The sequence below is a fragment of the Barbatula barbatula genome, assembly GCF_947034865.1.
Source record: "Barbatula barbatula genome assembly, chromosome: 8".
Classification (NCBI taxonomy): Eukaryota; Metazoa; Chordata; class Actinopteri; order Cypriniformes; family Nemacheilidae; genus Barbatula; species Barbatula barbatula.
The window spans coordinates 8,858,368-8,875,821 of NC_136771.1; the positions used below are offsets into that span (position 1 = coordinate 8,858,368).

Sequence of the window (17,454 nt, forward strand, 5' to 3'; positions counted from 1 at the left end):
TTGGACTGCATGTAATTAGAATTTTCAAAATGAGATGTGCTTTTAGGACACTTCTGATAAAATGTTCTTCTAAGTTCTAGTCCCTTTCGTGCAGATAAAGCACCATTGATTACAACCAGCTTTAGGGAACAATATCTGAAATAGCTGAAATCTCTCTTTTAAATATCACTTATAAGACAAATTGTCGAGAATACGGAATATTTTTAGCGTGGTACTTCATATTAGACATAAAATCAATCTATCACTGTAAAATATTACCGTAAAAATACGGCCAATTTTAACGGCAAAATACTGTTCTTTTAAAAAACGGTTTAATAATGTTAATTTACAGCCATTGATCTGTAAATTAATTACTCGCTAGTAAAATTAGAACATTCAACTGTAAATCTGTTTACGGAATTTAACCGCAAAGAGCTGTATAGCAAACAAAGGCAATCAGAGTTAATCTTTTTTTAGTCTGGATTTACATTTAAACAGAGTAATTCAAAACATTACTGTGATAATTTACACAATCCTTTATTACAAAGTAAAATAAGTTTGCACAGTAAGAAATATACAAGTTGTACAATTTAACTTTGCCCTCAGTTAAAACAATTTCCCCATGGACAAATAATTAAAGGGATAACATAATTAAATCCCCTATTTAAAGGGTTTTTTCAGGGGTGAAACAAAATGACCCCATGTTTTACTCAACCTTAAAGTATCGATGATCCTTAGACAAATACAGTCGATGATATAGAAATAAAGTTTGGAAGAGAAAGGCTAACGGGTATGATAACTCAGAATGTATTCATAAAAAATACACCCTTTAACAGAGACATCACAGCCAGCGGTGAGTTTAAGAAAGACTTGCCGAGGTGAGGCTGCGTTGGGCGGGGTGTGTCAGTACACGATCCGTTCCACCTGCACGATCCGTTCACGCATGCGCACAACGACGTTGTAGAAACCGCTCATGCGCAAATGATGATTTTGTTTTGCGACGATTTACGACACTGCACGATCTGTTCCACGCTTGCGCAGCTTTGTTTTACTTTATTTATATTTTTTACTGTTAAATAAAATACAATACTCAATTTACTTCGCTTCGTTCCACCTGGTCTCATTTCACTATGCGTTCTGTCAAGTCAGTTTGAAATACTGTAATGTTTCCCCTGACTTTATAATTTACATGAAGAAAGAACTACAGTCTAGTTAGACATGCGTGTTATGTTCCTTATTGGCTTCTGTAAACGACATTGAAGGGATTATTTTACTAATTTAGATTAAATGGATAGATATATTAGCCTATATATAGGCCCATACTAATAAATTACTACATAAAGTCAACTAGTATTATCAGATTTTAATTTAAAAAACGACACAAACTGTCTTTGACAATACTACTGACCTTAGATCGAAACACGGTAAGGTTAATAGACTTTATACAATGGATCGCAAAATGGAGTTTGGATGAAACTGAAGATTTGCAGTCGATAAAAATACTTTATTCCACATGAAACCAAAATCATCTATGTTCATGTAACAACTCTGTTATTTTGGATTGGCAACCACATAAACACATCGTAATCATGGTAACGTAAGCGACATTTCAAAACGTAAACAAAGAATATGCCGCCAGTTGTGCCGCCTGCCGTCAAACGTTTCATCGCCTGCGTCACGGTACAAATAGTGTAGGAAAACCATGACGTTTTCTAATACGTAATTACGCGCATGCGTGAACGGATCGTGCAGGTGGAACGGATCGTGTACTGACAGGGTGCATAAGTGAAATCGACTCACTTGTCCGAAACAGTTGGAGCAAATTTTTTAATAGACGCTATCTTTATTAAACGACAGCAGATCTGAACTTTATACACATACATTCTCGTCTAAACAACTCTCAAAACTACATTTTGTTACACAAAACAGTCATATTTTGAAGCTCTTGGCTCGATGACAACAGTAACGTTACTTGCGCAACTAACGTTAGCTAATTTACGGATGACGTTTTTACAAGTCAACGAGAACACGAGTACGCCAGGAGACGGCCATATCTTCCAAGACACTGTCAAGGTAAGTGTTTTTATTTGTATTTATCTATTATTTTATTATATTGCGCTTCGAAACTTATATATTTTGACTGAGCTGCGTGGCGCGAATTACCTAGACTGACACACAAACCAGAGAGTTCTCAAATGGCCACCACTGACGAGCATCAGAAGCGGTGCGGAAGGGGGAAACTGTTAGATAATTCAACGACACTCCTTGACTAAAAGTTGTAGTAGAAACGTTACAGATTCAATCTCAAATTGAAGCTATTTACAAGGTAGTCGATCATGGGAACTAAACCAGTCTAGTTGCTCTCCCCTCCCCCGCCGCTCGGGTTCTTACTCCGCAGCACAAGAGTCAGTGGCGGACCTGCTGAATGAATTCTAGTCAGTGTGACACCTCGCGGTTTTCGTAGCTGCATACATTTTATTTCAAGTCTCGTCTGAAGAAACTCATGGGATTCAAGTTTGATTATTAAATGAGTTTTGTGTCTCCACACACACGTTCTGTTGCAAATACGGTACAGTAGACTGGTGGTTTGCTTCGTTAAATTGGCGGTAAGCGCATGCAGTACAACGTCGATATATAACATAATAATTTACTTAATAACTTCAAATAAAGTAAAAAATACAGTTTTGTGTGTGTTAGCGCAATATATTACATGTGTGGTATGCTTTTGTACGTTAGCTAGACCAAGAAGACTTGGTAAATTGCCGTAAAGTGACTATTACCTGAGGTAACGTTAAATCCCTCCAGATATAAATGAATGAAATTCAGACTTGTGCTGTTTCGTGGTGTTAAAGATAAGCAATGTTTTTTTGCAAGCTTTGTGGACACATATGTAGTACTACACCTGCATTTCTGAGACATATGCATGTTTCTCATGTCAGGTTTAATTGTGCCTGTTTGCAATAAGTAACTCACTGTTATCCGATCTGTGTCAGTGACCTTATTTGAATTAACATCTAATGTTTTTTTTGTGTCAAGTCAGGTGTAAACTCTGAAGGACCTTTTATAAGCACCTTAAATCACACATTAGAGACGGGAGGAATGAAGACTGTTCTGTCCCATACGGATAACACAGAGATGGCCCACCTGCTTATCAATCTTCAGCGGTCCCGTTTTCAGGAACATGAAGATGGACTTGTTTTATGCATTTTCTTTCCACTAGTAATTTATAAAAATTCTGTATTGAAGTAATTTTTTGATGTTTTTCCATGTATTGTGTTTTCTCTACAGATTACTGCATCTTCATCTGATGTTGAGAAGACACTCATTCTACCTGCCAGTCCTCGTCTGATTATGCTCGGTTAGTGTCACCGGTAACCGGTTGTTCAAATGAAGCAATCTCAAAGGCAGTTCATTGAAATTATAATGTAAATGTTTTTTTTTTTCATTTTAGACATTGGAGGGCAGGCAAATGTTGTAAGATGGATGCTTAGTCTAGAGGGCCGTATTATATTTGAGTGTACATCTTCCATCTGCAGTATCAGGAGGAGGCTGGTTGCACTTAAGAATTTCTTCAAAGGTACGACCTCTAAGAGTTTTCCATCCTTTCACTGTTTAGTGTATATAAATTCTTCAATCAGAATGATTAACAAATGGTTATTGTATTCTGTGAAAATTTGTTGAACCTAGACGCTTAATTGGAATTAAACCAGAACGAGTCTCCAATACCTGCAGAGGAAAGGTCTCCAAGAAGACCGGCAAGGTGGTGAGTAAAAATATTCATCAGTTAATCCAAAGGTTGCCTCTCTACTGAATTGCATTCTGTTATAAAAGCAGGCCGTTTTATTAAGTAATGTACTCTGTGTTGCTGAACACACCGCGTTTTTATAATTTTGAGCTCCATTGTCTTTCTCATGGATCAGCATAGTCGTGGCTGTTACACGAAAATTCACAAGTTACACAGGCAGAGCATCATCATGCAACAAGTCTGCGTTATTTTTGGGGCAATTTGTTTGACGTGACCATCGACACACAGTGCACATTTCATTCATTTTAAACACCGTGGCGAGACTGTAGCTTTCCAAGAGTAGGGTTAGAGATACCTTCTATAGATACTCTGCTTAAAGTTTTTTTTCCTATCTTTCAGACTACCAGCATGTGAAGTTGGTCACAGATGGTGGAAAGTTCTTTGCCCATTCAAGGTTTAATAATACAATGTTTTCTATTGTTTAAGAAGTTTAGATAATATGTCTATAGACTGTTCTTTTTGCACAGTATCTGTTTATGGAGAAATAATAATAAATTTTTATCTGTTTAAATATGTCTATAGACTGGGTTCTTTATGCACAACATATCTGTTTGGTAATTTTATGGTTCCTCTTCTCATCTTTGCCAGTCTGTTGTTTAATTTATTTAAATAAAAAGCATTCATTCAGAAACTCTGCTGCTAGTATTTTACTGAAAATATGCTATTTAATAAAACTGTAAAATGATGGTACGCAGCTGGAAACCATATTGCCAGTACTTTACCGTTAATTTACAGAAAGCCGTAAATGAGTGAAACCGTAAAATTACGGTTCGCAGCTGGAAACCCTGCTGCCAGGATTTTACCGTTAATTTACAGAAAGCCGTAAATGAGTGAAACCGTAAAATTACGGTTCGCAGCTGGAAACCCTGCTGCCAGGATTTTACCGTTAATTTACAGAAAGCCGTAAATGAGTGAAACCGTAAAATAACGGTCCGCAGCTGGAAACCCTGCTGCCAGTATTTTACCGTCAAATTACGGCAGAATTTTTTACAGTGATTAAACAAATTTTATAAGGAGTAAATAGCTGTCTACACTGCTCTCCAGAAATAGAGAAATAATACTATTAATATTACTTTACAATAACATCATGCTGGCATGGACATGTGTTCTAAATAAAAAACACGTCCATGTTTGATATATTCACATTTGTGTTAACTGTAATTTCCATTTAACCCTTCAAACAACAATACAGTTTGACTTAACACATGTTTTAAAAGAGATTTCTACACGTCTTGGTTCTTTATATTAAGCGTATTTGTTCATCCTTCTGTAACACTCCCGTCCGTTTCCCTGCCTGTTTTTCCCCATGGACTCATTTGCTATCCCGCACCTGTCTGTCATTTGTATCACGCCGTTTCCCGCACCTGCCAGCGATCATTGTCATCATTTAAGACTATTTATACCCTGTGTTTCCTTTGTTCCCCTGTCGGTTAATGATTGTCTTGCGTTTCGTGTACCAGTCTGTTCATTAAAGTTACCTGTCTTTTTGTAAAACCTGCATTCTCGTCTGTCTCGATCCGGCACGACACCGTGACAGAATAACCGACCTACGAATGGATTACATCTACGTCTCTCCAGTGGACCAGCTCGTGGGTCTTCTTCAAGACGGACGGCCACTGGAGAGGTATGTGGAGGAGTTTGTTGAGGTGTGTTACCGGGTGGGTTGGGACAATCCCACACTTAACCGTGTGTTTTTGACCGGTCTGGACGACGACCTGCTCGCCGCCGTTCTGCTCCCGTACGCGGACGACCTTCCCCTGGAGGAGTTGATCAATCAGGTTCTCCCGGGGGAGGAATCCGTGGACCGCGTTGGGGAGCTGGACGGTGGCTTGAGCGGTTCGCGTCCGGTACCGGTCATCCGCGTGGGGGTTGTTCTGACTCACTCCGGGACCGCGCCTCACTCCTCCACGAAGTCCCGAGCCTCAACAGGCCTCCGAACCCTTGCCCGAGCCTCAACAGGCCTCCGAACCCGTGCCCGAGCCTCAACAGGCCTCCGAACCCGTGCCCGAGCCTCAACAGGCCTCCGTACCCGTGCCCGAGCCTCACCAGGCCTCCGTACCCGTGCCCGAGCCTCACCAGGCCTCCGTACCCGTGCCCGAGCCTCACCAGGCCTCCGTACCCGTGCCCGAGCCTCACCAGGCCTCCGTACCCGTGCCCGAGCCTCACCAGGCCTCCGTGCCCGTGCCCGAGCCTCACCAGGCCTACGTACCCGTGCCCGAGCCTCACCAGGCCTACGTACCCGTGCCCGAGCCTCACCAGGCCTACGTACCCGTGCCCGAGCCTCACCAGGCCTCCGAACCCGTGCCCGAGCCCTCTCCAGAGCCCAAGGAACCCCAGGGGCCAACCCAAATGTTTTTTGGGGGGGTGCACATTGCCTATCCGGGGAGCCCGGCACCCACCAGTCGTTCCATGGCCCCGGATAGCCCAGAGTCCAAGCCGCCGGACCCTCAGCCCGAGCCTCCGGACCCTCAGCCCGAGCCCAAGCCTCCGGACCCTCAGCCCGAGCCCAAGCCTCCGGACCCTCAGCCCGAACCCAAGCCTCCGGACCCTCAGCCCGAACCCAAGCCTCCGGACCCTCAGCCCGAGCCCAAGCCCAAGCCTCCGGACCCTCAGCCCGAACTCAAGCCTCCGGACCCTCAGCCCGAACCCAAGCCTCCGGACCCTCAGCCCGAGCCCAAGCCTCCGGACCCTCAGCCCGAGCCCAAGCCTCCGGACCCTCAGCCCGAGCCCAAGCCTCCGGACCCTCAGCCCGAGCCCAAGCCTCCGGACCCTCAGCCCGAGCCCGCACCTGTCTGTCATTTGTATCACGCCGTTTCCCGCACCTGCCAGCGATCATTGTCATCATTTAAGACTATTTATACCCTGTGTTTCCTTTGTTCCCCTGTCGGTTAATGATTGTCTTGCGTTTCGTGTACCAGTCTGTTCATTAAAGTTACCTGTCTTTTTGTAAAACCTGCATTCTCGTCTGTCTCGATCCGGCACGACACCGTGACACCTTCCAGATTTCCAGGATATGAATTGGCCGAATATATATGCTAATATAGCTGTATTTTGGCTGTCAATCATTTCATACTTGCAGGAAAAAATATGTTAAGAAGCCCCCACCTCCCACTCTTTTATTCCACAGATCGAATCATTGCTATTGAAACAATACATTCTACGTTGAGCATGCGATCATTTACAGCACGAAGTGCACTTCTGAAGGTGGCATTATGGGTGGCATTTAAAAGGATGTTGTGGGCGTTCAAATCACAGCTGGCATTTTAGCAAAGGAACCAGAGCGAGAACCAACCGTTACACAGATCCGCCTGGTAAGTCACACCACTAATGTCCAATATCTGATGCTTTAAAAAGTATGAGGACCAAAACCAAATTCATTTTAGTTATTTAAAACACATTTTTATCACAGCGGAGTGAGGGGTTATGACTCATCGGGGGCTAAAGCAAAAAAAGGATGATACAATTATGTGATCATTGCCCTTTTGTATTCTCTGAAGTTAAAATGAAACAGTGGTAAATGCAGTATTAACATTATCTCCATCACTTCTGAAGTGAAAAGGTAAAAATCCATTATTTCCATACTCTCAAGAGTATAAAGAGTATCAAAATAAAGGCCTGAAGTTTGTCCACTAAAACATTATGTCACTTTCTGGAGCATGATGTCATTAAGGAAGTCTCCTTTGTTCCGTAAAGAGATCTTACAAAAGACTCACAGTGAGAAACATGATGACAGATTTTTTTAACCATATAACATCTTTTTAAATTTTTTATTTTATAACTTGGCTTGCTGCAAAAAATGGCAATAGCTTAAGCCAAAGTCCTCAAATTATAAACAGTTATGATATTAAGATAAAACAACTTATCTGCTTAATGCTTAAATCATTTGTGTTTTCACATTTCAATTAATATTTTATGCAGTTCACAAATGATAAAATACAGATACACTTGATGAGTATACACACTGTCTTTAAACTATCTACATAAGTGTACAGTTTTACATGTGACTATAAAACATTTGTTTAAACAGTGTTTACTTTATAAGGCTATTCAATGATGTATGATAAAAAAAGCTTTGTTAGACAAGTAAATCAATATCAATTAAAGCATCAAGCACACTTCGCCGATCACTGTGTATATCGCTTCTGCCTTTCAGGATGCACTTCAAAGACTATCAATTAATTTAAAAAAATACTAAATGATTCATTATCTATAATTCTGACGTAATTTTATAGACATATTAAATTGAATGAAAACATGACTACTCATACAAATACGAACCCTAAATACTAATCATATTGTGTCCTTGCCAGAGAATGTAATTTATGAGGTCCATATCTCAGTCGCTTTGGCTTGAACTGGAGAAACATTCTGTAAAACTGTGAAATGTATTCAAAATACAAATAATTCTTAAAATAAGGACTTCCAGCTTAATAAAAATACACAAAAATACAAGGATGGACAGAATGGTGTCCAGGTTTCTTATTGTAACATATTTGTGTAAGCGATCAAATTAAATGTATATTGCTCTTGAAAGTCTTGGTAGGCTACTCAATATTTTGAGGGTTTTGGGAGTTTTTTCCATGTGAGGCAGCGCTGTTAAGTGGATGTATCTGCGAATTGTATCCAATTACTACAGATTACAACACAGAAAGAACAGCTTGCACCTACAAAAATGGGAAGTAATAACCAGACAAAATCTAAAAATAACTGGAGAAAGAATGGATTATTCGAAAATGAATTTGAAGATTCTCTCAGTGTTGTAACCAGGTATGGTGCCAAGGTGTTGATACCAAGAGGAGAATCCAGCGAATGTGACGAGATGAATCCAGAAGATTAAGCTGTGTGCCCTGTGGGACCGTCCATGCTTAAAAGAGATTTTCATTACATGCGGATTGATTTTTCTCCAGTGACTAGAAGAAAATAAGCAAGCATGAAATTCCATTCCGTATTTCCAACAACCATACATTTAAATCATATACAGGAAACATGGACATTTTGAATATGGAGTCTGGGTTAACTCCTGAAAATATGTATAGATTTTTGCTCACAACATGCAATGCACACAGAGCACATTTCTCCAGAATATATATTTTTTGCACCCTGAGGAGTCACACTAGAGATATCTAACAATTTACCATGTGCAATGATTTAAAAAAACAGAGGGAAATACAAGGCACCATCAATCGTGTTATCTGAAACTCTTAAACATGCCTAATTAATCTTCGTTTACCAATATGTTGATTTAACATCTGTTGTGTCAAATAAACAAATTATAAAAGATTGACGGATAAAATACACTAGCCCTGCCCACACTGATCTTATTAGTTTACACAGCGGATATTAAACATGCACCAAAATGTTTGGTCTGTTACTAAAAACTTGAAATTGTACATAAACATACTGTACAATAAGTATTTTAAACAGATTATTTTTGTAGTTTTGGTATAATTTCTGCACACAGAATAATTATCTCAGAGAGAATTGCTATTTCGTCCATTCCAAGAACAGCGTTGAAAACCAATCTCCTTTACCAGCCATTTTTCATTCTGTCATTTCAATCTGTTTTAATTCTCTTTGTTGTTTCTTTCTGGAGGACTGCTCACAGAATTTATGGTGCCAGAGGCATCATGAGATGTCAGAAGGACACTGATATCTTCTGCAACTGCTGTTTATCCTAAAACTTATCATAGTGCAGGATGATTTTATGAAGGTTTTCCGAAGGCACTTTGAAAGCTATATGACAAAAATGGTTTTCCCGTGTATGGGTTGTTCTGAGATGAAACCTCAGAAGAAACACATCAATATACATCATAACAGCCTTTTCTGTGATGTTTTTGCAGGCAAATCATGTCATTGGGCCTCTTTCTTGGTACTGAACTGGCAACTGAACTATTTTCTATTTTTTATTACCTCTAAAATGTCAAAATCTGTTTTGCATCTATAAGATTATTGGTTTCTGTTCAACTGAACAAACAAAGTCATATACATCTGGGATGGCATGAAGAGGAGTTCCAAGAATGAATTTTAAGATAATTTTCCTTTTTGGGCGAACTGCTCATGTAAGTAACTCTTTTATACAGCCCACACATGAACATTTGAAATTTCTCCCATTCATATATCTACAAGATGTAATGCTGTCTCTGCGCGCTTCAAGCATTTTCTATGAAGAAAATATGCATATTCTCAATGTAGGAGCAGATAAGATGATTGAAGAAAATGAACTTACTGTCTTATGTAGGTTCCACATTTGCTTTTCCACTGTAATCTATATTGTATTGAAGTCTTTATTGTAAAAAGAGCACTTCCTTCAGAGGGATCTCTTAATCCGAGTTTCAGCACCAGGATGCTGATGGGAAATGGTCAAGAGGTAACATGAAAGCATGATTGCGGAAGAGACAAGCCCATTGATCTGATTGGTATTATTATAAACTTGTGAACGTCCCATGTGTTTGTTGCTCTGCTGATGTGAGACAAAGGGAAATAATGCCAGATACTGAAGACCATGTTAATCTTTTCTTCAAATATGGTTGCCTCTTGTTGATTTAACAGCCAGTTTTCTTCATCCATTTCCAGGTAATCAAACCAAGTCAAGTGGCAGGAGGGTAGTAATAGCTAGTACACTGGGAAGCCAAAGCTTTCTTTTGTTTTGACTTTTTTATTCCCCAAATGGCCTCTGAAAATTACCCAAGGCACATATGCGATATTGCTGTGCCACAATAATACAAAAGCATTACCCAAAACTCATTATATTTTGAAGATTATTAATTAACATATAATAAATCTTGCTGAATGTGAAGAAAATGCAAATCTATAAAAAGTGCTCAGTTGAGCACCCACAAGCTCGCTGATGATACTAAATTACAAGATGTGAATAGATTTTCTAAAGATTACAGCATTTGGCAGTGACATAATTGACTTTATTCATATTGCAAATTGTTGTTCTGCCTTTTCTGAGAAAATTGCCCCACATAATGTTAAAGAAATGTTCAATGTGTTCTTGGAAATACAAGCATGTCCCTGCACTTCACACTTCATCCCATTATGGCCGTTCACATCTAAGCCTGTGATAGGAGACATGTTCCAGCTAATTATATTGTTTCGATCTTTCCTGGCTCTGGGCTGTCACAAAATGAAATGATACCTCACATCACATTTCTGTGGCAACAGTAAAATAATAATGAATAGAATTGTTATGGCATGACGTAGTTTACCACAGGTAATTCTGTTATTGGAGAATTAGAGATAAATAATATAAGATATTCGTAGAAATTAAACCCCAGCTCTTAAGACATTAGAGAGTTTGACCACATGCCAGCTCATCTACACACTTATAAAATCTACAGTAACCATTAAAGACTCTATTGTTAGCATGTGCTATAACCATCCCAAACAGTACATCTGGTAAGAAAGTAGAGCTGTATTTGACCCTCACCCTGAAATTAATACTAAAACAGATGCCACATACTGTAAACTGAGTGCAAATATTTTTTTTGACTTCACAATGCTTTTAAAGTGCTCATGACAGAGAAATTTAATTGTATGAACAACTGGAACCTTGAAGCAACATCACAAAGTTCAAACACATTTTAATGGTACATATAGTCATTCGGCTTCTGTTTTAGTCAAAATGCTTTAGACTTTTTTGAATGCATAGTCATCATTCCATTCCAATGGGATTTTACGGAATGAATGGGTACATAGTGCACCTGGTCCAGTGATGTGACATCATGTGTTTTGGTCATTATACAGCTATCATCAGAACAAATGCATCCCATGAGATCAAGAGCTGCCATATCATTACACTTCCCCTGCCATGTTCAATATAGCTCACAACAGACAGATTGTAGTTTGGCATCCTGTGGAATAAATACAGTGCAAATGGATGTAAGCAGTTCTATGGTATGGAATTTAGGGGTATCTAGCAAGGAGGCTCACTCCACCGCTTACCACTCCCTTTCGAAGAAATACGGTGGCTGATTTAGGACTTACAGCGTGTGACACAACAAAAGACAAAAGAACCCTTTTGAACCCATAATCTTTTTTTTATTTTGTCCACAGTGGGGCCTGAGATATGGCGTCAAATGTTTTCTACTTTTCCGAAGTAGTTAACATCACAGCATCTACTTGCTGCAGCCGTATTATGTCACTCAGGGTTTGAGTTTCTCTTGAAATCCTTGCTTGCTTTTCATAATGTCCTGTTGTATGTGGATTTTATAACCATTTCTCCACCCTGTCTGTATGGCAGAAGGAGCTTATCTGTGTTGCAGAGCTTATCCCACTTAAATGGCACAAGGCTGTCGAGTCAGTGGCCAGTGGCGGTTGGGTTTGGATCCGCAGGGTCATTATCCCTGTCGTGAAAATTCCAGGCTTACATTCCAGGCTCACAGTGTCAGATCACATTATCACTGTAGGGAGAGATGGCTGTTAAAAGTCTTACGCTTTCTTTTAAGAAGGGTGTAACATACTCACTATTGCCTGAGCCCTTATGGCGATAAGTTCAAACGAATGGAGATAAGCCTTTGCATCTATGTCTGTAGAGAATCTGAAGTTGGTTTTCAGTTGGATAATCAAGACACCATGAGTTGCTTAGTGACAAGTTGCACTTGAAGAGTCACCCCACAAAGGTGTTGTAACACTTCCCCGATAGATCATGAGGATACGAACTCTCTGGGAGGGAATCACTAGTAATTAAAGAAGCAATTTGAAGAAACTGTGGTGAGTGTCATGCTTGTTTTTTTTTCTTCTCTTGTGTCTGGTTCTCTTCCTTGCATCCCCGTAAGGCTACTCACAAGGCTGATTGGCTCATCACCCACATATGGTTATTGTTTCCCCACGCCACTATTTAACCTTCCCAGTTTCTTTCATTCCCTGCGGCGATGTATTCTTTGTTCACTCGTGTCTGGATTACAAGGTGTAGTGAAGTAGACGGGACGAGAGCCGGGATCCGAGGCTCTCGTATCACGGAGGAGTCCGGGAGCATAAGAGGACGAGCGACCGGACCGTCAGTGAGAGAGGACCAGGTCTGGCTTTTAGTGAGGGGGCTGCCGGCTGTCTATTTACGTACATATTTATTAATTAAAAGTTGTTTTATGTTTGCCGGTTCCAGTCTCCTTCCTTCCTTTTATGGATCTTTGTTACATAAGGGTTGTGTGTTTTCTCTACGTTGTTATATTTTAATTATATTTAAATGTGCTATTTCTATCCACACTGCAGGTAAATCGTGCCATCACACAGCGTTAGGCACTTTTAAGTTTACCAGTAAAAAATGAAGCATAATGGCAGAGTTGCATTAATGATTATGTACAAATAACAAATATAGTTAAAGTGATTGTAGCTATTTTGTACCTGTTTGGTGTGTTAAATGCGTAAAGCTTTCTGTAAGATATCAGTGGTCAACTCATCTTAACTGTGAATGTTTCTTGCCGAAATAAAGCAGGTCAGCAGGGAACGGCTCAGAGATACACAGGTCTTATCACGGGAGGATGGGGGATTAGTCTCATTTGAGTTACACTAGGTTGAACAGAAAACCTGCACACACATCAGTGATTCTGAACTGCTCTTTTAAGTTCTCTGTCTGGTCTTATGAGAACAGAAGCCGCTCCGCACCATCTGCTGCTGTACGAATCATAAACATATAGAATCTGGAGGGAATTTTGACCTTATTTTAATCAGAGGAACAGCAGTGTTAACAAAACATGTTTTTGATTGGGATTTCAAATGATCAAATGCTCATTGGTTTTTTATTTTTCTAAAGTCGTTGAACACTTTTATTTTCTTGAACACAGTTTGGCAATAACAATACATGTAATTTAAAGTCAAAAATCAATGGCAGCACAGAGCTTTTTTTGACACATTTAAAATAAACAAAGATCACGAGCATGTAAACAACACAAATTCACAAATTAATAAACAATTTAATACACATATGCAAGACAACACCATTATTATAACAGCAAGCATTTTGTAACAAGTGAACTTTAACCCACAGTTTTTATCCTTTGCTTTTAAATCAATGTTTGTAAACGGTTCCAGCCATTTGAAAGAACAAATGTAAAATAGTAAGTTAAGGTTTATTGTAAACAAGTAGCGAAAACTTCAGACATATTTAACATTCAGTGAAAAAGCTCATCTGTCACAGGCTATCTACAATGCAGCACAGACTGCCAAAATATGAGCATATACTAACCCAACAGAATAATTTTAAAATATAATGGATAATACGTGGATAATACGTGTAATAACTCTCTACCTGAACAAACATTTCCACAAGTACAAAGTGGTGAACTTACAGAACTATTCATATCAAAGCGTTTGTTAAATTGCTAGGAACAGCTCGCATGAAGCTGAACGACACTGTCTAATAAGACCTTGAGCAGATCACTGAGGTACATCAAGATTATGTGTGTTTACACAAAATACAGCGTTTTGTACTCACAGGTATTTACAAAAGAGCTGCATGGCCTATTAAATAGGATACGAGAACCTAATTATACTCAGCACAACAAATGAGATTCAAAATCTAGAATTGCTGTTTGCATTCCATCATAAGGGCACAAGATGGTATTTAAACACATGACTTACATAATAATTCAAGAAATACTCTACTCTACTTTGTTTAGTAAGATAGATGACATTTGATCATGGCTGTATTGTGAGATCATTCATACATTGTATAATGTATCATACAGCTAATAGTATTGTTTTCTGTTGTTGTCCATTAAGTTAAACACAGTTTTACAACACTATTGAAATGTGCCAATGTTGAAACCTACATTCATGGTTAATACTTTCAAATTGTCTAGCACATTCACTGTATGTCCTTTATTAAAAAAACAGGCTAAACTACATTAGTTACACATTAACTTACAAAAGTGCAAAAAAGAAAGCAAGACTGACACATGACAAAATATCAGGCCACAAAATGACATCAAGCTTTGAACAAAAGACAAAGTTCATTTGTTTTTTATCTATTTTCTCCCTCTGTATAAGAATCATTAAACTATATTTGTACACTTGATCATTTGCCAAAAAATATTATAAATGTGATGATTCTCTCTCTAGTTAAGTATTTGTTATCTAAATACTTAAAATTATTTATTTAAAAATGAAAAATTTGGCATATCAAACACAGTTTTTAGAACTGAAGTGAGTGTAAAAAAACAAATCCATGCACCTTTATGTCTAAAATATATGTGGTATCGGTGCATTTGTGTGTGAATGTCTTTGCATGCACATAAACACCGAAAAGTGTCACCCCTCATTCAAAACAGTTTTTTGGTTTGGCCTCAGCTGCCTTTCCTCACCTGGAAAAAATCCATTAAACTTTCAATTCGTACTGTAGTAAGGGTGATCACACCAAAGCCTCCAGACATGTTTCCCACAGCAAAACGTCGAGTTCAAGGTTGTGTCTAGCACTTCTCATGCCCATCCAGTCAAAGCCTGAGGCTAATGGGAAATCTATCGAGCTTGCCTTCTGTTTATTAATGTTGGGTAACGGCCCGATTGCATGTAAAAGCAGGTAAAATTAAGTTTAAAAAACTTTAAAAATAAGCAAACATAATAAATAAAGACAGTATAGTATGTATAATGTATACATGTAGTAAAGAACATGAAGTTTTTTTGTCTATGTGTATGTCAGTATATGAAAAGTATGTGCTTGTTGTTGCACATGGGCATGTAAACATCCCAGTTCTGAGGCTGTCTATCATTTTTGGCACTCAAATGAGTCCTATAGGGACATGTTAATGTGGGAAATCTGTGTGTTGGTTGAGAGTTTTGAAGGATCTCTAAAATTAAGCATGCTGTGCGGAATTTGTGACAAGCGCCTTAAATAATTTAAGGTACTAAGAAATAATGCAGAGTTGTCTATGTATCTCTACAAGGTAAAAGGGTATAACATAAATACACAGTTAAAGGGATACTCCACCAAAAAAATTGCAATGGCACCTTACTCATGTCATGGTTTTCCTCGCCAGGTCAGTCTCTTAGAGTACTAGTGATCCCCTGTGATTATAAAACCATGTATTCAATAAACAGATTTTTAACCCTTGGCAATAATGGTAAAAACAGCTTGTAGGCATGATGTGTACTGCCTATACAGAATAGTTTAGGATTGCTAACTTGTTAACGTAGAGTTAATAGTCTAATCAAAACAAGGGAACAACACGAAGTGGATCAAGAAAGTTGTCATGACTAAACAATAAAGCATTTTTTTCACATCTTCAAAGTATGTGTAAAATGTTAAAAAACAAAAACTAGTAAGTTTTTTTGCGAAATAATCTTTAGAAATATATAAGCGTTGGATACTTCGAAGAGTACATACTGTATACTGTGTGTTGCAGATATACTATAGGTTTGTACAAGCAGTATGGTAGTATGCTACAAACAGCTCTTCTGCCATTAGATGGAAATGTTCATCTCATTTAGAAATGTTTGAAGTCTGAGACTATACAAATCTGTTTCTGATCAATTAAAAGTGTTTTTAGTGTCAATTGGAGATAGTTAAAGCATTACAAATTTCGCCCATCATTTCACCACATACTGTAGCTGGTGTTCTGAAGATACAAGCTGCACCACCTACTGATTTCCCTGCTCATGATGTGAGGTCATCCTGAACTGTTTAAAACATCATGAGATAATTTAAAAAGAACAGAACGTTCGACCATTGGGAGAAAAGAAACCTTTGGCGTTTATGTTATATGCTAACCTTACTCGCGAGTCATGCATGATGAAAGAGAACACGGTTCCTGATTGACATCAAAGGGAAACCTCTATCTTTGCTTTCTGGAACGGACAAAGTGTTCCTGGGATGCAGGACCTTGTAGGTCTTCGAAATGATAAGGGCTGAATGTTCAATGTGAAGTAATTTTTCTCCCCACAAGAAACTAATACTTCAGAAAACACATTTCAGAAATACATGATTGTATTGTCTTTAATATCTGCACACGTAACTATTGATATGATGAAAATGGCAAGTGAGAAAAAACTTCTCATTCAAGACACTTCATTAGAATTGTTGTGCTTGATACTTCAGTATGAATCTTATCTCAGCAGAATTCCTCTTTCGGGGCAGTGTTGGAGCAACCATTGTACTGATGGTTGTGAAGGCTCTTCCGGGCAGGGGGGGCGGAGGCCTCGGAGGGGTCACACACGGCAACGACGGTGGTCTCCATGCGTGACATTGTGTACATGCTGCTCTGCCGCGCCACTTTAAGACGCATGGCCCTCAGCTCGAGCTCGTCGTAGTCAGAGACCTGCACGAACGGACACCAGCGGAACACCCGTTTAAAGCCGGCCCGGAACCTAAGAGCGGAGGAAAGCAGAATGAAGAACTGGACAAATATCTGGGCAGTAAACATTGTACATTTTTGTATTCAGGGATTAACCTGCCTGCCGGCAAATCACCCTTTATCAATAAACATAAATGACATCTGATGCTTGGTACATTAGTGTAATATCATGAGGCAAAGTCTAAATAAATGAAAAACTGTTTCAATAGCTGTTCATTGCTATTCAGCCATCAAGATTTTCAAGAATGAATTAACGATCAAGGAAAAATATAGAATTGAAGACAAAGTCTTGAAAAGAAACTGTTTGAGAAAGAAACACTTTTGCACACTCAAGTTAGAGCAAACCTTCAAAACATGACGTGTGTAGTAAAAAATGGACAA

At 39.0% G+C, this 17,454-nt stretch overlaps 1 protein-coding gene and 1 long non-coding RNA gene across 2 annotated transcripts in view; one reads left to right on the forward strand and one right to left on the reverse strand.

Moving 5' to 3' along the window:
- Positions 1 to 4,295, forward strand: part of LOC306897037 — a 91,377-nt gene extending 87,082 nt beyond the window's left edge. Inside the window, exons 2-5 of the long non-coding RNA XR_013786974.1 lie at positions 3,268 to 3,337; positions 3,431 to 3,556; positions 3,667 to 3,742; positions 4,124 to 4,295. This is a non-coding gene — a long non-coding RNA (uncharacterized lncRNA). The remainder of the gene's footprint in view (positions 1 to 3,267; positions 3,338 to 3,430; positions 3,557 to 3,666; positions 3,743 to 4,123) is intronic.
- Positions 4,296 to 16,830: 12,535 nt separating this feature from the next.
- Positions 16,831 to 17,454, reverse strand: part of tacr3a (tachykinin receptor 3a) — a gene marked incomplete at its 3' end in the record, with an annotated part of 30,875 nt that continues 30,251 nt past the window's right edge. Inside the window, exon 5 of the mRNA XM_079461598.1 lies at positions 16,831 to 17,086. Within this exon, the coding sequence (XP_079317724.1) occupies positions 16,831 to 17,086 (256 nt within the window). The remainder of the gene's footprint in view (positions 17,087 to 17,454) is intronic.